The sequence below is a fragment of the Etheostoma cragini genome, chromosome 18, assembly GCF_013103735.1.
Source record: "Etheostoma cragini isolate CJK2018 chromosome 18, CSU_Ecrag_1.0, whole genome shotgun sequence".
NCBI lineage: Eukaryota > Metazoa > Chordata > Actinopteri > Perciformes > Percidae > Etheostoma > Etheostoma cragini.
The window spans coordinates 14,140,712-14,168,553 of record NC_048424.1 but is presented as its reverse complement, the minus strand read 5'-3'; the positions used below and the strand labels follow the sequence as shown (position 1 = coordinate 14,168,553).

At 40.3% G+C, this 27,842-nt stretch overlaps 1 protein-coding gene and 1 long non-coding RNA gene across 3 annotated transcripts in view; one reads left to right on the top strand and one right to left on the bottom strand.

Annotated features, from left to right (window-relative positions):
* syndig1l (synapse differentiation inducing 1-like) overlaps positions 1-26,258 on the bottom strand; it is a 41,178-nt gene extending 14,920 nt beyond the window's left edge. Inside the window, exons 1-2 of one of the 2 annotated variants that reach the window (XM_034900476.1) lie at positions 25,808-26,258; positions 16,604-17,265 (exon numbers count right to left, since the gene is read on the bottom strand). In XM_034900476.1, coding sequence (XP_034756367.1) covers positions 16,604-17,101 — 498 coding nt within the window. In that variant the 5' untranslated portion in view covers positions 17,102-17,265; positions 25,808-26,258. The remainder of the gene's footprint in view (positions 1-16,603; positions 17,266-25,807) is intronic. The other variant, XM_034900477.1, reaches the window with a different exon arrangement.
* On the top strand, positions 5,074-18,736 carry LOC117961659. Its single transcript, XR_004660459.1, has 3 exons — positions 5,074-5,173; positions 8,971-8,975; positions 18,726-18,736. It is a non-coding gene; the product is annotated as an uncharacterized LOC117961659 (long non-coding RNA).
* Positions 26,259-27,842: the final 1,584 nt, after the last annotated feature.

Below are 27,842 nucleotides of genomic sequence, written 5' to 3'. Positions count from 1 at the left end.
TTCAATGTTTTAAAGAATATATGTAAACTGCAAGAAAAACGTAATTGATGCATTAATTTAACATATTGCTCCTGCATTAATTCATGCATGACATACTATTTATCCTTGTACATTGCAGATACTTTGTAAATTACTACATGAATGCTATACTTATTTTAACTGCCACTTCCGTCAAGACATACACTTATTTTGACCGATTTCATTCTTCCCTCCATCTCTAACACGTCATTTATTTGCGGCACACTTTCGGCCAATCACAATTATTTGTTAGTGCATCCATGTCATGCAGGTGGGTTGAGGTAGACTGGTTAAACCCCACCCACTCTGCCAGCAATTAGATCTCTACCTGCAGCTCGGTCTGGAAACCTACACGTTTAATTCTCTTGCTTCATTTCACAATTTTGCGGGAACCAGTTACAAACTGGCTTATCTAGCTAGCGCGCTATTGGAGGGTTTAACATGACTATGGAGAAGCGACCAAGCAGGTTCTTGTTTACATTCAACATAATGGCAACCAAACGCCACCGAAGCGCAGCAAGCCCTTAATGCCACTGTCAACCAATCAGTCACCCGCATCGTTGGCCTGATTGGTTGAAGGACTATCCAATTACGTACTGAGTCGTTTGAACCAAGGCCGTTGATCACGCCTCTTGTGCAGAGAAAATGCAGAGCAGACTCCCCAGACCAATGCTCCATCTCAAATTTATTGAGCTTGGCTTGGTCTGGTAATAGCCAGACTAGGGTTGAGGCACATTTCACTGTAAACGATGAAAGAAAATGTTTTCCTTTATCTGTGTACAGGTAGAGGTGTTTTTTAACTCGACTGGGAGGAGAAAGAATCTGCATTCATTAAAAAAGACAAAATCCATTTGTCTAATGGGAAACAAAACAAACGAGTCACTGCATGCAGGATCATTTCCTTCCACGTAATGTCACAGCTCGTATTCATGGACTTTTTGGGATGGCCCATTAGTTTCTCATTAGTTTTGAGAAATGCAGATTCCTACATTTTGGCATCCAAACAACAGATGGCATGAAAAAGTGCCACGGTTGAAAGTACACTTTGCTTTCAAATGAGAAATAGTTATGAATCAAACACACCTCCTCCCTAAAGCTTTATGAAACTATTTCACGCTCCACGCAACATTCCTCACATAGATCTGAAATGCCTTCAGCAAAAGAGAACAGCCACTCATCCATCTGCATGCTGTTTAGGGGGTTCTGATCCACAGCAGGAAATTCCACTATATTACAATTTCAAAATGTCAGTAGTTTTTTATGACCACATTTGGACAAACATATGGCACATATAAAGCGTATTTTGCCCCACAACAAAGGCAGGGCTAAGAACAGAGATTTATTTTCCACGGTGCTTGTAATGAAAAAAAATCCCAGATTGAGGCCATGGTTTCTATAGGAGCCATTAAGCTGCATCCTTCACACATCATCCTGTTTAAAGGATGAGCCATGAGGGTGGGACATGACAAATAAATGAAAGAATTCGAGGCAAACAATTTACTATTGTGTCAAAGAAATTGAGATCAATATAAAGTTGAATTTTCAATTAGAGATGGGGGGGCGGGCATATTTAAAGTCCAATCATCCAATTTAAGATGGCAATCTTAAAGGAAATTCTTCTCCCTGATTTCTCATTGAGCAATCTGCCGTCTTGTTGCTATAATCCTTATCAGTGGGTTTAACTCTTAATCCCTGCATGTGTTTTTGTGGTTGTGGTGTACCCATTGCCAGACCTTCCTCCACAGCGCTGCAGAGGATGCTCTTGGGAGTCCACACAGCATTCTGGGATGGGAGAAAAACATGCTCTTGTTTATTGGCTTTTCTTTAAACCAATCACAATCGTGTTGGGCGCTACTAAACGCCGGGCGGAGCCGCTGTGCCGCTACAAAATAGCCTTGATAGGAACTTGTTTTGATGGAACGTGTATGTTCAAAGGTTGTTAGAGATTAAAGTTGTTAGTTTTTTTTTTCCTGGGCTGGTGTTTTTGCTCTGAAAAAACATTGTAATCCTGACTCGCAACAGGCTCATGACTCCGCTTTACTCGTGAATTTTCAGGCTTCTCTTGGTTAACTGCGGTGGGAAATCAAAGGAGCATAGGAATTGTTTGTTGTTGTTTTTTTATTCTTCTATTTCTGTGAGAACAGTAAAGTGGTGAAGCAGAACTAAATACGATGCGGCTCACATATGGGACCCCAACACCTCGGCCACCAGGGCATCCTAAGCTTGTTTGTTAAATTTAAAGGAAAACTACATAAATCAGGTCATCTTATTACAATGGTGCAAAGGTTTTTGGATGAATAATTTGAATGAACAAGGGCGCTACAGACCACTCTTTTAAAAACAGGGATTCTGTTGTGCAAAGTGAGTGTTTTATTTCAATAAGCAAGAGTGCAGTGTAGAGGTATTTGCTTTGTATTAAAAGTAAAATTACTGTTACTGGGTGGGAGTGTTGGAAATGAATTTGCTTTGAGGGGTGAAACGGATTTCAATTAGTTTTAATAACAGGCTGCCCTTATAGCCATGTTTCCTGATTGATGGTGGGGATTAGTGGGTGGGTGGTAAAATGTGTGGGGGCCTGCCTACTAATGGTAGGGACACACACACACAGACACACACAAAATAGACATCCTAGAGAACAAAACAAGTATAATAAACTCCAAAAGAGACTGAGCAAGCAAAACCTTGCTGTGAAGCTTCTGTTTCTATTAAAAGTTGTGAACACAGACCCCTGCTGAGCTGATCGATATATCTTCATTCTCTTTATGATGGAATGCCGAAGCAAAAAAGGTCATCACGCGAGTATCATGCAGCCTACATTCTGCATAATGTCATTCTGCTTTCATGGCCTTAAGCAAACACAATAGCATAATCTCTGCAGAGGCAGCCTTCCTCTGCCTTGTGGCTCAGAGCTTACTGACAATATCTGCACAGCCCTTTGGCTGTTTGGAGAATGAAAACATACATCATCCAGAGATGCTAGCTGTTTGGTTGGCTTACGCTACCAGGGAAGATGGAGAGAGAAGTTAAAGAATTAGAGGAAGTCAGTGAAGCAGGCAAACAATGAGGCCAGCTGGAGTCAGTGCAGGCGTGCAGACAGGGCTGCATGTGCTCTACAGGAAGCTACATGCAAACCTGTCTGGATGTACAGGAAGGCCATTCATCACGAAACCTTCAAATGGTTGCAGGAGACCGAAAGAAAACAGGCCACCAATCCTTCTGCAAAGCTGTCTCGTGGGAGTGGGATCCCACCGGTATCTTATTTTTCCACAAATTCATGTCGGCCATGAATTTAAGACAACAAGAAGCTCAGCAAACCAGAAGTTACAGGTCAGACTCGCAGGCCTTGGATTTACTGCAAAGCTGTTGGATTTAAAGTTAACAGAATGTTGTTTTCCTATCTGACTTTTAATGAGCATCTGTGTGCGTGCGTTGCCTTTCGTTCCCTATCTCCCCTATACCTGTGAGTCTTAAGGACTATGCATGCCGGTGCTGCTAGCTGTACTCAGATATGTCTTGTGGGGCGTAACTCCTGTCAACATGTGGCCCCCGGGTGACAGGTAATGAAGAACTAATGGATGGTTTCACCACTCTGCCATGACAGCATAACCAAGAGGAGGGCTTGTCTCATTTCTTTGTTGCAAAATTGCCTCCACAACACAGGAAATATGCCCCTGTCCACTTTTTTTTTTACCCTCTGCTCTCCGTCCCCCTGGAGATCTATTGTACCTTTTTTCCTGTGTCCTAATGTCAAGTGGATGTCTTGGGCTGTGCCGTAACTCCTGTGTGGGAGACAGATTATAAAGACGGCCTGCCAGTGAGCATGAGCATTTGAATGCATCTTTGAACTGAACCACTCCACTGTGTACAAAGTATCTCAAAGGATGTGGCATTTGATTTTCTTTTGATTTGTGACGCGCTAATGTGTTCAGAAATTCAAACCTAAGCATGAGGGAGATCATCCCTGTTTTTGATTTACTTATGATGTAAAAAATAAATATAAACTTTGTGCACAGTTTGCAAAAAGACACAGGGAATCTGTCTGGAGCACGTGTACAAGTACTGTCATTTTGGGGATTTTAGTAAAAGAACCCTGTCACCATTATTTGTCTGTGTCCCTTCAAATTTAACAGTTATGATTAACAACACATCTTCATACCTATACAACATAATAGGCCGATATCCAATGAGTCCCAAAATGATTTATGTTATGATTTCATTATTAACCTGTGTTAGTGAGGACGGTCTAGAATAAAAGTCTTATATTCTTTTAGGGTGTATCAAATCAAACAGTCACGTTTTTTTAATGCAGATTCATGTTGTGGAAGCTAATATCTGAAATGAAATGTCACAGACCTTTATGGGGGCATGATTTCCCCTTCCATAGTCAGTGAGTCCAACTTGTACAATTGTAAGGTTGTATACTGGAGGAAAAAAGGCATGTTTTGGATCTGAGCAATGCAGCTTGCTCGTCTGAAAGTATGAGAGAGAAAATAAAATACACACCACAAACACAAATTCCCGAACACATCAAATCAGATTAAAGCACCCACAGATATTAATATTGTCTCTTCAACCATTTTATGAAGCGAAAACCAGCTACACAATGGTAGAAGTGAAGAGAGAGTTGTGGTTGCAGACAAAAACTACTTATCAACCAAGGGGAATTCAATTACTTGGCTGAATGCATAAGCAAAGTTAATGAGCGAGTGCTATTAAAGATGCAATACAGCACAAAATTACAATTTCAGCACATTTACAATCCTGATAGAGAATACGTATTCATTTCAAAATTACAAACAAACTATAATTGATGGCATCTTCTGATTGCAACAGTGTCCTATGTCCATGAGGAATCACGCCATTTCATTAGGGATCTGGGCCCTCTTAATATTCCCCTCTCATTTAATTATATTTTGAGAAAACATGGTGCATGTTCCTTTTGCACAAGAGTCATCTGCAGGTCATCTGGCCTCCCTGTCAGTGGCGGAGCAGTTCCAGCCAAGACAATGTTCAGTCGCACCCTTTGCATCCAAATGCTGCATCAGTTCATCATACACACTCTGAGATAGATCAATCAAGCCGTTTGCGCCTCTTACCAGGTGTTAATTGTTCATGAAGACTGACTTAACCGATGCGGGCCATTTACAAACAGGGCGTCTCGTCAGACGTGAACTGAGTGCAGACGTGAGTTGCACGTGCTCAGATTTGAGCTTTTCATACTGAAATTTACAAAATACATAAATTAATAAACTTTTTCATTATAAACAATAACATAAGATAATTTCAAAAACGTTTTAGCTATCTATGATTGTTTGATTGCTAACGTTAGCTCAAAACGCCATTCAAGTGACAGCCTATGTTGTGTTTGATTGCTGACTTGTAGCCAGCAGTGTACGAACTTCATTATGTAGGTCCATTTGAACTGTATCAACATCAGAGAAGACCCCTGTTAGCATGTTCTAGGCTACTTGTCGTAAAGTTACGCATGCACAACTCACATCTTCACTTGACTCACATCGGGTAGTGACAGGGCTAAAATCTCATATTGCCTGCAACGTAAGCGAGAAGAGACAAGTTGACTTTTCAAAATGCGTTCATGGAGGGCCATGGGGAAAGTGGGAGGATACGCAGAAAGTGCACCTGATTATATATTCCACAGGATTTACAAAGACTGCCAGTAAGAGCGTGCCTCAATACTGCGGGGGAAATTCTCTGCCTCTTAAAAGCAGGTTTAAACCAGCCGCAAGCGGGTTTCTTCAAATATGCCTCCTGGAGAAATGGCAGCAGTAATCCGAGAAACACAAAGATAGACCAAGCTAAAAAGATTTTTGCTGCAAGGATCACACTTTTTCTGTGGAGTGAGCACAAAATCCTACATTACAGATTAAGAAGCCATGCAATATTACAGTTACAGGAAGAAGTCATCGGTGACATTGAATCTCAGACTGTGCATTCATATTCCATTCCAGCAGTTGTTAAAATGCTCGCTCAAAACAAATATTTGCATCAGGGTCCTTTTTAAACAGTCATAGCCTCAGCAGTGGGAATATCTCAGTCTGCCCTCAGCCATATCATAGCACCATTACCGCTTTGCTACAGCACAGTTTACGGTATAGTGGGCAGAGAAAGGTGCTGACTACCCGATCAATGTAGTGGATGTTTGGTAAATACGACGTGAACTGACGGCCACGGCGCTGATAACACTGCATTGTATGTACATTGTACAACAAATGTACATAGATCTAGCCCTCCGTTTTCCAGATGGTCATGTTAAGTTCTTCTGGGTTAGGAGCTCATGGCCTTAGATATGAGGGGGTTGTCTTAAGGGTTTGTAATTTATCGGGTGGTGTGATTAAGTGCTACCAAAGAGCAAAGGTGGCTGGTCAAAAGAAATACAAGCTTTACCACGCTGTTTGTAAGAACTTGTGATTTACACAATGCTTGGGCTCAGCAGCCCTATGAGGTCCACCACACTCAGGAACCTCAGAGGGACACTCAGTCACACAGTGTGTGATTCCAATGCTAAGAGCCTTGTCATGATGCAGTCCTCTCAAATATGTATTACAGTCGTCGATGGGGGGGGGAGGCTTGCCTGCCCGCCTGCGATGAATTAATGAACACAATATTTGTTTCTTTCTCTCCATTGCCCTGTGGCCTGTTGTTGACAGGTGTGCAATTTAGGATGGTGTAATTATGCTACAACAGGGGAACACTACACACCATGCTTGGTGTTCTCACCGTGCTCTGTAAACAGGTTGAAATGTACACAAAAAAATGAGTTGTGAAGAAATTACCCGTTAAATCTTACAAAAAATGTAAATAAATTCTTGACATATGGAACCAGAATACCTCTTTTATACATTTGTTAAAAAAAACGTTATTACGGCACTCTTGTGGCTTAGGTGTTAAGGTGCCAACCTGCAACATGCCCGGTTTAACCTTTCAGAATCCATTGGTCAACTCAGATCCAAAAGTCCTAACTCCAAATACTTCAGCTACAGTATAACTAAGACCAACACCTTAAGATAAGTGCCACTCTTACTGAAATTGCTGCATTAGAGTGAAGTGTATATTTTAGAGGGTTATCAATAAGCCTGTGCCATTTACTATGACATAGGACAAGGCTGTATAACATGTTCACACCCAATGAGAAGGTGGCCTGCCAGAGTAGTGGATTGGAACAGAATGGATTTAAGGCTGAAAAGCAAGGTATTGTAACTGCCCACCGATCATACGTACAGCGCAACAAGAGCCTTATCTCCCTTTAGCTTCTTTTTAAATATAAAATCTAAATCCAAGAGACTGATGGACAATCAGTTCCCCCCCCCAGAGAACCGCTAAGAATTGTAAAATGTAATCATCCTGATATTATTTAAAACCCATTGCATTACAGAAGCATCTTTCATTATTTACTTTCTAATACCCTTTAGCTGCCGTTCAGGCGAGGATTAGCAAAGCACCAGTTCAGTTTGGCAGAGAGACAATGCTCTGCTACTTTTTCAGGAACTTCATTCAAGGCCAAGAATGATGGGACTCTTTCATTTTTTATTTTCTAGTAAACTGCTATAACCACTTGTCTCACCTATTGTTTTTTTTACTTAGGTTGTTAAACCAATCATAGACCGGCCTCTTTGGCTTTCAATTTTTACGTTTAATTTTTCATATGGTGTGCATGTTATCTGCATTTCATGACTGTGCCTCTGGTTGAATTTGCACACATTTGGACCTTGCATACCGTCGTTAACACATGCACATTTATTATGGATCAAATCTTTAATGATTTTTTAAAGCTGTGAAACTCAGTTTCACAGTTGAAAGTTGAGTTCTTTGAGATTGACTGTTGTCTGTTTAAGGGTCAAAGGAGGGAGTGATCAACGATCCTTCAAAAGATATTATCAATATATACATTTAGATTTTTCATCATTTCGCCCACAACATATAAAGTGCAAATAAGCAATGTTGATGCAAACATACAAATTTACTAATAAGTATTCTATCTTCAATGATTATTTGTTCCTTTTTCTGAGTAATCATTATCATCGTTGTAAATAATCGAACCTCCTCAAGGTGAGAAGGGAGCCAGGGTTTTAACCTCTATCTCTCTTTCGCTCTCTCTCTCTCTCTCTCTTGCTCCCATTTTTTGTTGAACTGTTAGACTTGACATGTTCAAACTTTGTGTAATGGAAGTTGCAAGCAGATCGACATTTAAAAAAATGACCAATATTTTGTCCCAAATCCTTCTCCAAGCGTGAATAAATATACTGTATGGGGAATAATATGTAATGTTGTCTGGAATTTCCATCAAGGCTGCTACGATTGAACGCCAAAGAATTGCTTAGACAACTTCTCAAGTGAAATGATCCAAAAGATCTGTTTGTCATTTAGTGCTAAATGTAAAATGGGATATGTCACTTTAGATTGCTCTATAGAACACATGACACTGGCTCACATCGGATGCTGGAAAGGAACCGTACGAGTGCACTGAACTGCAGCATGACTACATTTTAGATTTAATGAAGGTGTAAGAACTAATGTCAGATTTAGTGAGAACGCATAACTCCTTTAATCAAACCTGGTCTGATTTAAACTACTGCAGAATCAAGGCAGAGGGCAGCAAATATATTTATTTTAAAATTGATCTAACTATTGATTTCCCACCCATGCCCATGGTTTTAGTCTTCCGATGCCTGTGCTGAAAAAGGGGTGCAATCAGAAAAGCTTAATACAAGCCATTTTTATTGAAATGTTGCACAGCACATTTTCAAATAATTATGCAAATATGAAATGGACTGATGAATTCAAACTGCATGCAGACGGTGTAACAGATGGCAGACAAAAATAAATGGCAAGTGTCAATCCATAGCTCAAGTGCTATTTTCTTTCTGCAGGTGAAACTTTTTTGATTTTTTTATGTAAAATTAACAGGTGTTTATTGTAGCTCAGTTCCCAAAGATACTGTATAAACATTACTTATGGTTTGTATTTTCCATTTACAGCTGGGAGATCACATTTATGATCAATTTCGTTTTTTTTGAGAAAACGAGGAAATTCAATTACAAAAAGGTTGAAAAAAAAAGTAGAAACAAGAGTTTTGATCATTATTGATGCTTGTTTCTTAGAACGTAATTAGAACAGGTGAAAGTGCTTGAACTTATCAATTTTGTAACTTTGTGTGGAAATAGCAGATGCAGGAATACAACATAGTTTCATAGCACCTTCATTCTATTTACACTCGGGTCCAGTAAACCTGAACACCTAATACATTATTATGTGTATGTGTGTGTGTGTGTGTGTGTGTGTGTGTGTGTGGGGGGGGGGGGTGTACCGTGTGCAATCATTGAAAATAAGTTATTTTTTTATGTTCTTTGCAGAAAATTAGCCAAAGCAAAGGAGTTTGAGTTAGAAGAAATAAGCATGTAAGCACATTTTTTTTCTTTTAGCAAACATTGAAAACAGGTCCCACAGACCCAAACACCACACAAGGGTTAAAGGACCAAATGCATGAATGCAAGATCTAAGATATCCAGGATCACATCAGGTAGGTAGCACTGTCCTTAAAGTTATAATATTCCTTACAATTTTCAAGATGTCAAACACAAGTTTAGATGCTACGATTGGTATTTGTTTAACTATAGCTGTTAGTTACCTCTCTTTTGACAGTAGTTAGCATTGTCCCTGAAGGAATCCACCCTTTCAGTAATCCTGAGAGTAGAACACCCAAATCATTTTGAAGAGGAAGCATAATCAAGTCCACGTGTAGCCACAGTGATTTAAAGTATAAATAACACAGGTTGCATGAGTTCCTCACTTCTTTCTGTTGTAGTTCTGATAGATTAGCTGCTCAAGGCGTGTTTCCTGATCACATGATCAATAAACATGTCATTTCAAATGGAACTCTGGGACTTCTAGGTCACTATTTTAACGATCTAAGGGCACGCCTGGTGCAGGTGCGTCTAGGGCAAATGAATGAACTTTTGCTAGTTTAATGTTGGAAAAAAGGGTCCGTGCACCAGATGAATGGTTCAAAAGGGTTGTACTTAGTGTCATAAACACAGTAATCATAGGTGTGTTTTGGGTGTAACATGCAATAAACCAATCAGTGTCATCTCCCATTTCCTTTAAAAGCCAGGTGCGTTCGTACCTTGGCGCATTGCTATTATGATGGCGGATTTGCTGAGCAAGAAGCGGAGTTTTTCAATTGTCTCTCAATCCTCTGTCCCAAGAGGTAATCCATGTACTGTATATACGTAGATATACACATTACTACTATTTCACATTGTAATATTTACACGCTGTGCATGAGCCTAGGCACATTTTACAAATGTGCTGTCAAAATAACATGAATTAAATGAAATGCTGCGTTATTGACTTCAGACCGGTTTTTTTTTGGTCAAGGGCGCAATACGTCAAGAATGTACCTGAACACACCTCCCTGTAAGACCAGCACGCCCATGGATGGGAAATTGACAACTGCGTCAGCAAAAGACACTTGCTTTCGCTGCCCCGTATGCAAGATAGGGACCATAGTATTATGAAGTTCTCAGCATCGACACCAGTTACCACAGGTGTCACCAAATCACTATGTGAAAGCGTTACCAACAAATACATTTCCTGATATTGAAAAATGTGTGCTCTGCAAACACACTCACTACCAAGGAAGAAGTGCAGCAATGGGATCTGGTAAAGATGGAGGTATATCAATCCCTGCTGGTTTATTTACCCCAGTCAGCTCCTCAGCACTCTGCAGATGGTTTAAACAATGCCTGGATCATGGCATGTCAAGTCAAGTTTATCTCATCCATAACAATGGAAATTACAGGGCTTTAATACCCATACAAACTACAGTATAAATACAATAAATACACTATACAGTACAATAATATACATAAATACAGTAAAGTAAAAAACAAAATGATGTACGTTTAAAGTGTTTGTTGTGCTGTCTGATAGTCTGAGTTATAAAAGAGAGAGCGTACCGCTTAGTTCGTGTCACAGGAGGCCTTAGCCTACCGTACGCTCCATGACCCTGTCAGTCAGATTACCATGAACAGGGGGTCCCTTGTTATTTCTGTGTCATTTTTACCCAAACAATCATCATATACCTGATCCACTGTATTTAACTCTCCCACCTTTTATTCCAGCCCTTTTAGTCACTCTATCAACACTGGCCTCCTCAGTTACCCCAGCATCCCCCCCCCCCCCACCCCACAGTAGGAACATTACATATGACTGACATAAAAAACATTCTGACCACATCTGTATTCACCTTAAAAGACTGTGACTTCCTCATACAGTACCCTCGTGGACTTAATTTTTTCATCAATGAATCCACGTGATCAGACCATGGTAGCCTGTCTTTAAAAAGAATGCCCAATACTTGTATGTGTTCACTCTTTTTATTTCTACACCTTTGAATCCACTGGCTCAGGTGTGATCTTATTTCTCCTGTAATCTATTACTAAGTCTTTAGTTATCTTAAATTGAGTTCCAGGAAATGCGCATCGCAATAATCAACAAAGGCTTTTATCACCTTTTGATAGTAGCTATAATCATCATTTTTTATTAACTCAATGAGCGCTGTGTCGTCAGAAAATGGAACACCTTGACAGCTTGCCTGCTGTGGACGGTAGTCTTGTCTTGTCTTGTCCAACCACCTTATTCTTCCTGGAACTATACTCTGCTGTAAGAGGGACTTACTCTGCCAGGTGTGTTGACATACAGAAGATCCACCTGGCATAAGTCCGGGAGCCAAAGGGGTCGAGCCTCCCAGCTTGATATGGTTCAGCAAGGAGCAACAGTATGCTGTCTCCCCTCAGACAGGACTGTGTTACTGCATCACAAAATGTCTTTGCAAAATGTTCTCTGTCAACACCGACACACTGTTTTTTGACCAACAAAACTACTTAACTTCAGCAGGGCTAGTGCTTATCCTCACGGACCCTCTATGAAGTTGATGAAAAAGGCGGAAAAGAAAGTGGTGTAACTTGAGGATATACAAACAGAAGTCTCTTTTAAATCAATAAAGGGAATGCTATGTGGAGATGTAAGGCATGAAAATGTCCTTAACAAAGACATAACATTTTGTACGCTTTCAGAGAATCTTACCGAGAACAGCTAATTCGATGTTTTTGGTGCATGAATAAAAGGTTTAACCTATGCAGCTATTACTGAAGTAAGAACAAGACGTTCAAGAAACAGCAGGCTTTTAATATCTGCAAGTTAAATAAAAAAAAAAAAAGCACATCTTGTACCGCCTGAAGTTAAAGACCGTTTATGAATTGGTGAGGATTTAAAGCTTATTATTTTACACTGATCCCCTTTTGTGCAGCTCCTGGTAGGCAGCGACATTCTTCCATGACAGCCTGTACCTCTAAACATCCTTCTGTCACTTCCTCAAGCCAAGTCCTGTTGACAATAACCAATCACCGTAATCCTTCTAATATAGCAGGTTAAATATCGAGCTGTATTGACATACGCGCTGCTGCATCGACCTTTTGAGACACGTTTGCAGCCAGAACAGTTTGCCAATCTCAAACAAAGCTACAGTTAAAACAGCTTTCTGGCAATGCTACTCTTTCTGTCTCATCCACTTTAAAGGTGCTGATGAAAACTTTTCAGAGTTAAAATCGATCCACATCGCAGGATTATGATTATGTACTAAGCATCGTACAAGAAGCCGATCCAGTTAGGCAAAACGATTGGTGAAAAATCTTTTGAACTCTTTTCTTGCTGAAAACTTTTGAGCTGAATCAGGCAAAAGGCATCACACCTTACTTATTCCTTTCTTAAATCAATATGACTCACTGAGGAGGAGCTGCATATAAAGAGACACAAAGGTGACAGGTGGAGTATGAAAAAGCAGCAATAGCAACTATTTAAGCTCCAACCGAATTGCCTCTAAAGTATCAAATATCCAAAAAATGCCTTGTCATCCACGACCCTATAGAGTAAATTTCATCAGTGTCAGTGAGCCAATAAGCATGCAGCATGCTTCTCCCAGGATCTAATAATGCTGATTGGCTGTCTAACGTTAAATGTCTTAGAGACATTCAGGAAAAACTCTGTTATGCAGAGACGGGGCTCACGTAGGACGAGATAAAGAAATTAAAATATTGTTCCCTACTGTGGAATATTACATTTTTTATCAATAAAAATTGTATCAAAAAAGATATCTTTTAGAAACCAGGATTGCAGACACGGTATTGGAATTGGTATTGCTTCCGGTACCGATTGTTTTTGAACAATACGCAGCCCTACATATTTGTATTACCGACTCCTGTCTCATAGCCACGTCCTTTTTGTGTGGAAGCTTATACTTCAGCTGAGGAGAAGCCCAGCTAAAAAGCAGCTCAAAAACAATGCTTAAAGTTTGAGCAAAGGACATAATGATCAGCAAAGATGCTTTTTACTGCCACCATACCTATAATAGAAGCAAATATTGCCCTCTCAGGTAACATTGCTTTCAAGCTGTTGGTGCCTTATAATGTTGCACTAAGCCACCCCACTGTCACTCATAATCAAAACAACCATCATTTCCTAAAAAAAAAGCAGATATTCCTCCATCCACCAATACAGAAACACAAAACTGCTGTGTAACTAAGAAGAACTGAACAGTTTAGGTTATACCAGAACATATCTTGCACATAAAGGCAACATGTTTCATCCCTTTGTTCCACTCCTACTCCTACCTCCTCAAGAAGAAGCCTCCACTATCTAAATCTTTCATGTGTACCTCCCTTAAAAAGTGATAATAGATTGGATTCAATTTCTCTCCAGTGGAGTTTTTAGGATATACAGTGCATTCAGCATTCTAAATATAGTATGTACTGTATGTTGTATAGTTAGAAAAAAAAACAGTATTTGTGTTCAACCCAAAGTGGTCAATTAAAACAGATGGGGCAAAATGATACCCATGAGGAATAATAATTACTCGCAAATTATAACACTAAATAATATTTATTCACACTTAATTACACACTTACTTCATGTGAGCTTTGACACTTTGAAAGGCATCATTTGTTTCAAAGAGCTATTTCAATCTTTTAATTTAATTTATAACCAATAGATTCACGAAGTGGCATTTTTTCTTTCAACCCTTGTATCGTATTTGTGTCAAATTGACCCATTTAAAATTTCTAGAAGAAGAAAAATGTTTCTACCTGAAAATCAATGGCCTTACATTCTTTTCTGTGATAAACATGTATTCCTGACTCAGTTCAGAAACTTATTCTGCATATGACCCCTTTTCCAAGATAATCACGATCACATAGTGGATTTTTAACATGAATTATAACCTCATGACAAAAAAACAACAACAACACTTCCATATTTAATTGTGTTCTAGTGGAGACTGATTGCATTCCCTAAACATATACAGTGTGTTATCTCAATTGTTTGAAATTGAGATAAAGACAATATTTCTTAAGAGATTCTGAAGTAAAATTTGAATTCAGAATTGTTATTAAAACCCCAAATCAGTCATGGGTCAATTTGACCCGAGGGATACGAGAGGGTCCCGAAAGTCAAGACAACACAAGGGTTAACCAATTTCCTCAATTTTAGAAAATTAGGACTCTCCTGGATGTAACATCCGTCACAAGGTTTAATTATTTCAACGTTGTTTCTTCAGACAGTTCTAAGTAGGTCTACTACAATACCCATGAGCCTCGGTCACCGCTGAAGAGGCCAGTCAGAGTAGTGGCGTAATAAAAACGTTTTTCTCGTTACAGTTGAGAACTTACTTACTTAACCTCGAAGTTCTATTCACACAGGTTTGTACAGGACTTTCTAACACAGATATTTTGTAATGTAATTCCTAATGAGATTGTGGTCTTTTCCGCAGTTGTGGTCAGACTGTAATTGGGCCTTTAAAGGAACCCTGTGGAGATTTTAACCAGTAGTAGTGATATGGAGCTGTGTTTTCACAAGTGGGTCCTTATGTTTTATTTTTTTTGTCTCATGCACATGCGAGCATGACGTGCCGTTTCACATTTTCCCGCTGATCAGCAGTTAGTGGCAGCAATGTGCAAAGCATAGGCTGCACAGCATGTAAATATTGTACAAATTAAAATATTAAGAAGATCAGCTCTCTTAATGTTTTCTAAGGAAGGAAACACATTCAACACAATTCCAAGAGCTCAAGGATACACATGTATTGAGTTTGTACACATAACCTTTGTTTGTTTGCAAGAAAACTCAGATACAAACCCTTAGAAGAGAAACGTGGTGGACGAGTAAATAATGAATAGTCTATAACGGTTGGGAGATGACTTTTGTGTGCTTGCCAACAGGTTACATCATACATACATATTGTTCTGTGTTTTGTTAACTGCTAAACATTTCAAATGCGAACTTATGTGAGTGTGAGAAGGCTGGCGGAGACACACGGCTCTTTGTGGTGTCTATGGTCTACTGCTGGGACGCTACATAATAAGTCCCACTGAGTATTTTCCTCTTTGCATCTTGTCACTGATGCCAGGAAGTGTGTAGAAATATATGAACAATATGGTAATGTATTCACTTAACCTTTGAATGAGAGGAGGCTCCACTCATCTCTTCTTTGTGACGATCACCCTATCTTTACAAGTGAAAAAGTACAACGGGAAGAACTCAATCACGTCAGAAAATATGTTTATTTGATCATCTTTTTCAACCCATTTTCTCTTTTCCATCTGCAACGTTTTTCTTGAAGTTAGTGAGCGACCATTTCTCTTTGCAGAGTCCCCCAGCTATACGCACCACGTTGCACCACACGTTGCATTTCAGCAGCTACATGTTTATCACAGCAGTACAGGTTCCTTCTAGCAGGCTCGCCCATGTGTGGCAGTCGGTCCATTAGGTCTTGCAGCCAGGACACTGGTCAACCTCAGCCCCCTGTTCTGCCTGTCCAATCCCCTAAATCCTTTAGAGTGCTTTTCCATGCCAGTTGAAAGTGAAAATTCTGTGGCTAATGCTGTAGTTCTGTACCACCTAATATCCCTGGGTGAGCCAGGCATGGGTGATTTAATATGAGCTGATGGTGAACTTTACTAGAGTTGGGAATTGAGGCCAAGGTCAGTGGATCAAATGGGATTTGTGGTTAGTAAAACGTCAGGCTGATCCAGGCGTGGAGCCCAATCATGTAACGATACAAATGTACAAAAACCACAGGGATACCAGCATGCTCGCTCTTTCTCTAATTTAGCACAAACAACACTACACTTCAGGTACCCAGGCCTTGATCGGATTGTATATCAGCCTGAAATGAGCCTTTTATTGAAAACACTAAGATCACACAAGTTTCTCCCTGACCGCCAGAGAAATGTACCTGACCTGCCTTAAAATCTCTCACTAATCTAAAATCCATTCATCTGCATGGATCTTATTCGTCCTTGATGGACTATACACTGTTGTGAAGCACTCGGTTAAGTGCTACACACAAAACACATTTCTTTAATTTAAGAAAATAATAGAAATTGACACTGATTGAAAAAAAAAACACGTCTATTTACTGCCGATCTCGTTGACCTTAAAAACAATCCATTCTGGTCAAATGGAAGCTTTCTTCGCTTCTTCCTTTATTCCACTTGTGCTTTTTCTCTCTTACCTCATACTCCACATACTCCTCCTCCTCAACCTCATAGGAAACGGTTTGGATCTTGACGTGTTCGCCGTCCTCCAGAAGCTTCGCCTGGGGATCCTCGGTGCCAGGCGTGTCCGCCCCCGCTGTGTTGGATGCCTCCTTTGCTTTCTTCTCTGTGAATGTAGTCTCACAGCACTCGCTTTTATATTCCTTAGCCTTAATGCTGCCACTGTCCTCCTTGTACAGGATGAAGTTGGGCCTGTAGAATGCCTCTACCGCCAGATGCAGTGAGGTGGCGTCCAAAAGCTGCTGAGATTTCATTTTCCCGTTGGTATTGTAACTACTCCCGCTCACTACGTTGCCGTTATTCACCTTCCCTCCTCCCCCCTCTCCTCCACCAGCAAAGTAATTAATAATGTTTTCCTGGTACTGGTTATTAGGGAAGTCACCCCCATAACAGTTGACCATGTGCTTACTGTTTTTGTCCAACAATGGGTTCTGGAGCTCACTGAGATTCTCCATAGCACCAGGGGTCAAAATGTATGCAGGGGGAGCTTCTTAGTGATGCTAGCTCTTGCAAAGAGCTGGGAAAGTGACAGGTGAAATAAGACAGGATGTGCTCCTCAATGGCGTGCGCGGATTTCAGTGAAGGCGCTAATGACATTCAGCATTCAGCACTCTCAGATCTGGAGAAAAAACACACAGACAGGGAGTTTTTAGATTTAATATAAAAACTGGAAGGATGATTTTCTTTGACATCTACCAGCAGGTAACAGTTTACGGAACACTTGTTCCCATTAGATTAAGTTGTAGCTGTCGTTCCCTCAGAAACAACAACTTTACAGCATCCCACCTGTCAAGAGCGGCACCCTGCAGATGATTCAATTAAGTTTAATTTGCTTCCTCACTTTAGACATAAATTAACACATACACACACAGACACATACCACAATAGTAACAGCAATAAATCAAACCGTTGCCATCTAATTTGATTGTTATCGCTCCATTGTTTAGACCTTAAAAAGTGTCATAAGTCTGACTTTTTAATATGGATCAGTTGAAGCCTATAAAGCTCAGAGGGCAGAAATAGCAGTCCAACATCACTAACCTCATAAATCATATGTTTGGTAGAAGTGATATTTCTTAGTGGCAAATAATTTCCTAGTAAGTGTTGTAGAGTCAAATAAAACCAACAGACCCAACAGTCACGACATGCAAACTGCTGTAATTTAAACTGTAATCTAAAGGGGCATGTTCAAAATAATATCAGTGTTGTGTTCAATTAGTGAGGTGATTGATTCTGTGAAGAAACAGGTATCAATTATGGCCCTTATTGAAGGAAGGAAAGAATCAAATGTTGTGCATGCGGGTTTAGGTCATTCACACTGAAATTCTCAGCAAAATGGGTTGTTCCAGACATTGCTCTGAGGAACAGCGAACTTTGATTAAAAGGTTGATTGGAGAGGGGAAAACATATAAAGAACTGCAGAAAATGAAATGCTGCTCAGACAGAACAATCTCAAGGTCCTTGAAATGGCATCCAAAGCTTGAACGACGTGGGAAAAATGGTCAACTACCATTCAAATGGATCGAAGAATAGCCAAAATGCCAAAGGAACAACCAGTAATCAGCTCCAGGAAAATCAAAGAATACTTTAAGTTACCTGTGAGTACTGTTACGATCAGAAGAAGGCTATGTGAAGCATAGAAGCCCCCGCAAAGTCCCATTGCGGAAAAAAAGACATGTACTGAATAGGTTGAAATTTGCCAAAGGACACATTGACTTCGCAAAGGAGAAATGGCGCAACATTCTGTGGACTGGTGAGAGCAAAATTGTTCTTTTTGGGTCCAGGGGCATAAGACAGTTTGTCTGACGACCCCCCCCCCCCCCCCCCCCCCCCAGCCCCCATGCACTGAATTCAAGCCACAGTACATTGTTAAGACAGTAAAGCATGGCCCTGCAAAAAATCACGTTTTGGGGAAGTTTCTCATACTGTGGTGTTGGGCCTATTTATCACATACCAGGGATCATGGATAAGTTTCAATACATCAAAATACTTGAAGAGGTATTGTTGCCTTATGCTGGAGAGGAAATGCCTTTGAAATGGGTCTTTCAACAAGAAAATGACCCAAAACACACCAGTAAGTGAGTAAAATCTTGGTTCCAGATGAACAAGACTGATGTTATGGAGTGGCCAGCCCAATCCCCGGACCTCAATCCCATAGATCACATCAAAAATGCTGTTTATGAGTTAAAACCCAGTAATGCAGAGGAATTGTGGAATGTAGTTCAATCGTCCTGGGCTGGAATACCTGTTCACAGGTGCCAGAAGTTGGTCAACTCCATGCAACACAGATGTGAAGCGGTTCTCAGAAACGTTTTTTACATTAATTCAATACCTTTTGTTCATTGTCTGTTGTTTGCCTGTTGTGTTTTTTTGTTTTTTTTTGCTTTTACTGTAGGAAACTGCTGCTGTTGTAATAAGAGAATTTCCCCACTGTGGGATGAATAAAGTATAATCTAATATATTCTAATCTAATCTAATGGTTATGGAACTAAATATTACTGCAGTGATTCAAAGTAAAGCAAACCGTTGAGACATTTTTCAGTTCATACAGTAAATGTTTGATTTTAATAAAGAAAAATGCAAATACTGCTATTTGTTTGAACAGTGTAATATTCCTTTTTCTTCACTTTCTGTAAAGGTATAACACAAACTTGATCAATGTTTGTCATGTTGTGATTTGGAATTGAATGTGCAGTGTTCCCAATGCATTGATATTATGGAATTAAAAGCTATTCTAAGGATTTTGAGCATTATTCCCTATTTTAACCACACTGCGATTATTCTGAACACAACTGTACATCCAAAATTTACTATATGAATAAACGTACAGTATTATAAAAGTAAAAAAGAAATAGATTGAAGATGAGGATCCCAGTTGGCAGAGCTGTCACTATTTGTATATTTGTATAGTAATCACGAATGATAAGGAGTCAATGGAGATGGCCATGTATGCCTCATTTCTATGGAATTACTAATGACCATAAGGATTTGAATGTTGTACTGCAGCCTGTTTTCATGACTCATTTGTCAGAAAGCTATGAAACGTTTAGCAATGTAAATCGTAAGCATTCCATGTTTTTATTAACTACATTGACGTCCGCTGTATAAGAACGCAGCTGGCTGTGAAGCAAGGAGGTCGGGGTGGATGGAAGGGAATTAACAAAGGGGACTTTAGAGCCAGAGAGTGGAGTTCGCTTCCCAGGGAAAACTAAACACTTTTACCAAGGTAATAAGTGTTCCTTAGAAGTGTTTTACTCCAAAACACAAGGGTTTTCCTAATCTTAACCAGTCGATTTTGTGGCTGGTTTTATATTCCTACCAAATACCGCTGATACAACAAAGGTCTCTAGCCGGCGTCTAGCGACTTAAACAACTAGCAACAGCCGCTCGGCGTCATGGAGCTCGTAGCCAGCCAGCACCACATGACCATCCGGCACTCTCCTAATTTCGTAGGATATCAAACGTTTTGCTGTGCATACATTTTCGCACAATATCATACGGACCCTTTTATGAGAATGTATTGTGTACTGTAAGCAACTGAATGTGTAACTGTGAAGTTGAATTACTACTGGATCAATTCTAGTGTCTGAATTTGACCATGTCGAATTGAACAACTGAACTTGTCTTGGATATTTGGATCTGTATTGAGCTTGTTGAAATTGAACCATCTGAATGTAGTTCATATATAAATATATATAGGGAAAGTGGAAATGTACTTGCAATTGACTATTGAAAATTAAAAAAAAAGAAAAATTCAATTTGGAATTGGAATTTAAATCACTTGTTGTGGTAGAAAATGATTGGACATGAAGGGATTCATGATTTTTACGTTGTCGTGGTTTTGTACTTTGAGGTGTCAGAGTCCTTCACACTTGGACTGCTCTGTGTGACGAGTCTCTGGGTGTCTCCACGTTAGGATAAGATGAGGACCTTGATGATGTTCCCAACTCCCGTGGTAAATAGTCTGGAACAAGGGTTGCTTTTTCTCTTGCAGTGGTGAAAGAAATATTCAGATCCTTAACATAAGTAAAAGTACTAATACAACACTTGAAAAAAATACTTTGTTACAAGTTAAATACCTTCATATATTGTCTTGTTTGCAACAAAGCTGGCAAATACTGACATTTCACCATGAATATAAACCAGAGAAGCGTATACTGTACATATACCAACAGATGGTTACAGCCTTTGGAAGTTGCATACTTAAGCTACCATTGATCCATCTTCATAATACTGATGCAGCCATACAGCAGACTGCTTTTATTTGCTCTGGGTGTCTCTCCCACAAAGGACACCCTGTGGTGCTCAGACTAAGTACTTACCTCATGATTAATATGCCTAAATCAGCTGTAAAAATGAGGCATGTAATATTTAACTATCACAAGAATCCATGCAAAATTATACACTTCTTCTTAGTATTTTTTCCACACTGCAAAAAAACCCACCAAGGTTTTCCTTCTTAGCTGTCACCCTTAACCTTTGTCTGATTAATCTGCATTTAAAAGAGAAATGGCAAAAGCAGATTATTTCTTGGGTTTCCTGACCCCAATCGTGCATTTCTAAATAAAGAGAGGGCATTTCCAATCGAAGACAACAAGATTAACAATATAGTCAAATAGCATTTTGGCGATGGGACATGGATAATAGCGTGTTGTTGCAACTTAAACATCAATCATCATGAATTATTCACATAATTCTTTTATCCTTTGGTTAATCATGGTCAGAAACCTCTGCTGATTTATATTCAGCAAACATCCTCTTTATTATGTTTAACTTTAAAAATCTGCGTCATACATTAATTTAGAAATCCATTTTGAATGGCTTTCCGTAAGAGGTTCATGACATGCAATGAAAATATTAATTTCAACGTCCTAAGCTCCATATTACAGGATATTATGGAGCTGTAACCATAGTCTTTAATCAGACAGAAGCATGAGGACTGCAATAACCTGCCGTGTCTTTCATTCCCCCGTTTCCTTTATGCAGCATCCTATGTCACATAATGCTTTACCTCCTATTTTAATCTTCCATAAAAAGTGTTATCATCACTTACTTCTTAGATTCCCTCACGCATTTATGTTGAGATTCTTTCAGTTGCTCTAAATCTTTCTTTCTCTTCCTTATTTCCCCTACTGTAGGATTTTTTTGTTTGCTGTAGTTTTCATGTTTTCCTGCCCCATGAATAAAACACAAGCCTCACGCTCCCGGGCTTCCTGAAGCTAACCGAACAACCAAGTTTTCCTCCCTGTTGGACCTCGTGTGTCACAATGTGCTGACATTGTTGTTCCACACCAGTACGCCCTTGGGTACACCTATTGCTCAAGGGATCGCACAATCATGCAGTTCTTGAGTCTGTTGAGTGAAAGTGTATTTCTTTCCGTTATGAAGGAAGTCCTCATGAAAAACTAAGGATAAGCAGGTGCTGAGGGTGCCATCTACTTAGGATGCTATTGTTGTGTAAACTGCTGCTTTCCTGGAGCGGGATCGTCTCTGCTAAAGGTTTAAGCTCTGCCTTGCTAACGTGTCCTTATAATACTGGTGATTTGTTGCTGTGTTGGTTGGTGGTTGACAAATAATCCAAGCTGATTAGGTAGAAATAAACTATATTCCTTGAATTTGTACAGCTTCCTATTCATTGGTTCCAACTGGGTGTCAAAGGCAACTTTTGCATAACGTACCCATGTGAGTTTTTAGAATGTCAGAAAGTATATTTTTCAAATCAGAGGATGGCCACTTAAGATGAAGAAGCTAATAATAGCATTTTAACATCAATAAATCACCACCACATTAATACTAAAGCTCTGCTGTGGATGCCATGATAAAATGAGACATCGTGCCAGAGGACAAGCTACTTCTACTGGCTTCTACACCACAGTTTAGATTTGATGGTGGAATTTTGCAGCTTGAAGAGACATTAGGCCCATTGGAGATGAACTGCGCCTCGCCTGTAAAATAGACGAGAGCAGGCAGCAGCAGCCGGGGGCGGTGACAAAAGTCTGCTCCCAAGTCGGACAGTTTACAGACCAGCAGTCTTCAGGCTGAACAGGAAGTGTCACAAACACTTAGGTCCGATTCCGATTAAATAAAATTTGATCAGACCCAGATATCAGCTTGTAAAAGTCTCCAGTTGTTTTAATTTTGACAGAGTAGCTTTCAAAATGCTCTACATGCGATCTGTTGCTGACGTTAATAACAGACTGCATATGATCTGTAATCTGAACGATTTTAGTCTCTCTGACTTCTAAACCTCACTTTTCAGCCACTGTCAAAACTACTTGTAAAAACATTTTGTGAAAGCATCAAATGTCAACCCCACAATATCCCCACAATAGTGATATTGAGGTATTGCGTGAAAAATATTGTGATATTTGATTTTCTCCGTATCGCCCAGCCTTTGCCTCAACAGCGCAAAACAGCATGTTGCTCTTCCAAAAAGAGCTAAAGATTTAAGAGACAAAAATGACCATTTGGTTTTCTATTCAAGTGATGGGCATCAGCTATTACCAACAGATCAATGCAAATGAACTCTCTGACATGGACCCAGATCCAATGGCTGCCATGCATATTGTCATAATAAGTATCTTCCAAGTACTTCCCTGTTTCTGTCACCGAAGAAATTCTGATCTGCACAAAGGCTAGGAGCTAACAGCGGATTACTTTTCATGTCATTACTTAGGGATGCTCTGAGAAATCGTTTTGGTGTTGTCATGTTTCCAAATACGGTGCTGCTGTGTTGTTGGTGCAGAGAGGTGCCTTTTTTTAAAGTGTGAATAAGCTCCTTCAGCGAGAGCCGAGCAATGTAGGACACCTCGGCATCAGTGGAGAGTCACAGAAAGAATCACTGTTCTGCGTGTTTATGTGCACACACATTTGTTTGTGGGCGTTTGTGTTTCGTGCATAGCCGGCTGTGAGTAAATATAAATGTGTACCAGTGGGTGGAGGTGTTTGGAAGAGAAAAGAGAGAGTGGCAAAGGAGACAGAGAGAGAAAATGGGGAACAAAAGTCAGATATCATACTTAAAGGTGGTTCTATGGTTGAGTGCACTTGGGCATATTGGTGGAAAGCAGCAGCAGCGGGGGGGGGGGGGGGGGGGGGGGGGGGGTGCAGCCGAAAGTGTATGGAGCAAACGCTGTGTGCGCAAAACAATCCAGCGTGACAGAGATGGCACAAGCATCGGCCTGTGTGCTGCTGTGTAAGAGAGCCCAGAGGTGTTTGACAAAAGGAGCTAATAGATTAGTGAACAACCTGTAAGCATCCAGGTGAGCGAGGGGACGAGTGCGACCGCGGCATCGCTAACACGCCTGCCACGCTCAGACATCTGTGCACTTCAACCCCATTAGACTCCAGTCAGCACACTCTATTTCCCTGTGTCAGCCCATTGCCAATCAACCTCAGACCTTTGACCCTGAAGCCGAGAGCGGGTATTATCGGCCAGGACTGGAGGCCAGCGTGGCAAGATGCAGCTGAATACCAATGTGTCTTATCTGTCGGCCATGTTTACCAACCCATTTCATCCGGCCTGTCTCTCACAGCTTTTCCTTTTCCTAGATACCGCATCTGCTCCCTGCACTCGACAACAACAACTTAATCTTTCAGTAATTTCATTTTGGAAGCGCTGGCTGGAGTTTAATGTGCATAATACGGTAACGCCAGGTAGTTAATGATGATCGCACATCGGGATAATTCATGAGAGCTCATTGCGGAAATAGCAAATACATCCCATTTGTGGTGAACCTTACCCCCTGGCCTCAGCACATGAAAGTCCACTGACAGATTAAGCAGAAAAGATGAAGTGAGTAATGGGCTTATAACCGCGGTGACTGATCCCTTTATGAACTATTATCATCAAAGGAGACTGTGTAAAAATGTCATAATCCACTTGAAATTAATCTGAATCCTATTCCTGTGTCAGCAGCCGCTGCTGATAGTCTCTTCCCTCTGTCGACATGTCTATCTGTGGAGCTGATAAGACATTAAACCCTTAGCAAGGAACCTTCCCTAGGGGAGTCAGGACTCCTCTGGACGCTTGTCTCCTCTCCTCTTTTATCACTTGGCTTAGTGTTTTCCACACGTCCATCACATGATTTAAAGTGTTGCTTCATGTGTAAATCCTCCCCTGAAAGGCTCAGCCACGTGTTTGTATAATACAATGGGAAGGTTGCTGTCAATAGCAGCCATGTACACTGTTAGTGAGAGGCAGGCTCTGGCTAAGTTGTCTTCATTGCCTATTGATCTCCAGTAGCTGATGGCAAGACACCATGAATCTAGATTGTGTTTTGTCTGAGGTAGGTAGGTAGGTAGGTAGGTAGGTAGATATAAAGACAGACAGACAGACAGACAGACAGACAGACAGATAGATAGATAGATAGATAGATAGATAGATAGATCTCCACAGCTAACACTTAAAATCAGACATTGAAGTAAAGGTGTAATGGATTGAGCCTGAAACTAATTTTAGAAACACATCCTCAAAGATTACGTGTGTGTGCGTGTGCATGTGTGTGTGTGAAGAAAGAAAATAAGCTCCTTGCTGCACACTTCTTTCTTTTGCACAAATTGCTAAATATTTGCTGCAACATTTATCCCTGTTATCAGCTTATACAACAACTTACTGCATGCTGAAGATAATAATAATAGATATCCTGAATGTAGACAGTGAACCACTCCTTTTCTCACTCTTAGCTATTGTCTATTTTTCTTGGCAACAGGGTGAAAAATGTTCTTGAATCCAATCTCACCAAGTGTTCTGACCAATCTCAGAGGGAAAAAATGTACTATTACAGTGCAAATAGTCACTTAATGACTTCATGCCAAAGGCATATTGCAAATTATAACACACACACACACACACACACACACACACACACACACATATATACAGATAGATGAGGATGGGATTTATGCTCCAGCAGTCGCAGGTGGAAACTGTGTGCAGAGTTCTTTATCAACATCCTTCATCACAACACACATTGCGGTGCGACACTTCATCACTTCTTTCTCTAAAACAGTGACCATGTGCGTAAATGTAAAAATATATTTTCCGTGAAGACAATTTACTAAATTATTATTAGACAATTATAAGCTTCAGGAACGCGCGCTATAAAAAGCAAACTCAACAATCTGGGCAGTTTTATCTTTTAATTGGTGTATGAATTTCCTACCTTTGAGTTCTTGACAATCCAAATATTGTTTGGAGGATGCAAACACTCGCTTGTTTCCGCCTGTACATTGTGGCTGTGATGCTGACGGTGTCGCCCAGGAAAAAAAAAGACCTTTCTAAGACTTTCTTATTTCAAGAAATAGTCAATCATATCGGGACGAACAGGTCTCCGCTCGGGGAAACACCGCCGTCACAGTCTCGGTATCTCCCTCTCCTCCTACAAGGTCTCCCTTCCCAATAAAGCGTTTACCTTGAGGTTGAAATGTTGTCGCCGTCGTAAAGTTAAAACACCTTCTGTGAGAGAGGGATAGCGAGAGAGAGAGAGAGAGCGAAACAGGGAGGGAGGGATGAATTCTGCAGGCACGGTTGGAGAGAGGAGAGCCCGATGCGCGCTTCGTAAAGCGCGCAAAGACAGACAACGAGGTCCACCCTCCCTGCGTGCATGCGCTCACTTTCACCAAGTTCCAGTGTGCAAGCGAGGTCAACGTTCTCTTAGAGCAGATGTCCCCCCCCATGCAAAGCATGGGCACCCAGCAGTATCCAAAGCACTGGACTGTTATAGTACAGATCATTTTATTCAACATTCGTTGAAATCCCAACCCTACAGTCTGGGTAGAACAAATATGGTCCTCACTAAATCTAGAAGTGAGCAGGGTCATGACGGGGTGGCTGGATTGTCATCCATCATGTGTTAAAGTCTCTTTTAGGTCTGCACCTTTCTTAAACTGCCACTGCAATTAACTCTGAGTGGACCACTGATGTCTGTCATCAGCCTGCTGATTTGATCAGTTCAAGGGGAATTAAAGCACTCTCTGACTTTTTTGTAGCACTCGAATTAGTCACTTAGAGTTTATTCATTTTTAAAAATAGACTTGGAGACACTAATGAAGACATAAAGAGCCCCGAAGACCTATTTCTCAATCAGTTTCTTATTATGAGTGATGAGGTCCTGCATGAGCAAAACATTCCCTGTTAGAACGTTTTTTTAAATTTAATTTTTTTTAATTAAATGACATTTAATTTTTTTGTCTGGCTGTTGTTACTAGTTTGAAGTGGGCGGGGATCAGTTGGATAAAGATGATGTCTTATACTTCTAGGTGCCAATCAGATTCAAGCAACATTGTAATGAAAATCTGATGGCAGTTGTGGCTTAAGTTGCCAGACCCCGGTCAACACACTTTGATCAAAACACACCAAGGGCTGGATTAGCTCGGTCTATGGGAACTTGAGAAAAATGTAGTGTTGGCCAATAGGAGGGGGTTGTGCCAGACTCCCGCCTTTGGCTGAGTCTCGCTCGGTCTAACCTCTCATTGGGATTTGCGGTTGTGAAGTTTAACGTTGGTTGTCCCCAGAGAAAGAGAAGACATTTCATGGCGCACATCAGAACTCAAATGGAAACGTGAGCAACTAAAATTGCTGAATGTTAGGACATTGTGTGAAATTGGTCGTTAATACTGTGACTTATGAAGTGTCAGGTTTAGTTCCATGATAGTGTCAATAGTGTCAAAAAACATCAGCTGACGTTGTTGTTTAGTAGCTAGCTCAGAGATTATCGACCATGGAAAATACTGATTTAACACTTTTGCAAGGCACAGTATCTGTGCCTTCCTCTCATTAGGGCCCCCCTAAAGAATCACCCCTGATAGTGTGTGTGTGTGTGTGTGTTTGTGTGTGTGTGTGTGTGTGTGTGTGTGTGTGTGTGTGTGTGTGATGGAATTTGCCCTAGCAGGATTACTAAAGCAGGCTTCATTTCTTCTTCCGTCCTCCCGTTCTAATGATGCAGATTCATTGAGTTTTGGATGAATAAATATGAACTAATGTTTAACTAATAAATGTTGCTAAAAATATAATGCCATCAAGAAAACTTAGAGCAGGATATGAAACCAACAATATAATAGTAATAATAATAATAATAATAATAATAATAATAATAATAGTAATAATACAAGTAATAATAATAATAATAGGCTAATGAAATATCTGCTCTATCGACACACACTCAAGATCAGGGCTGAACTTGGCAAGCTATTGTACTA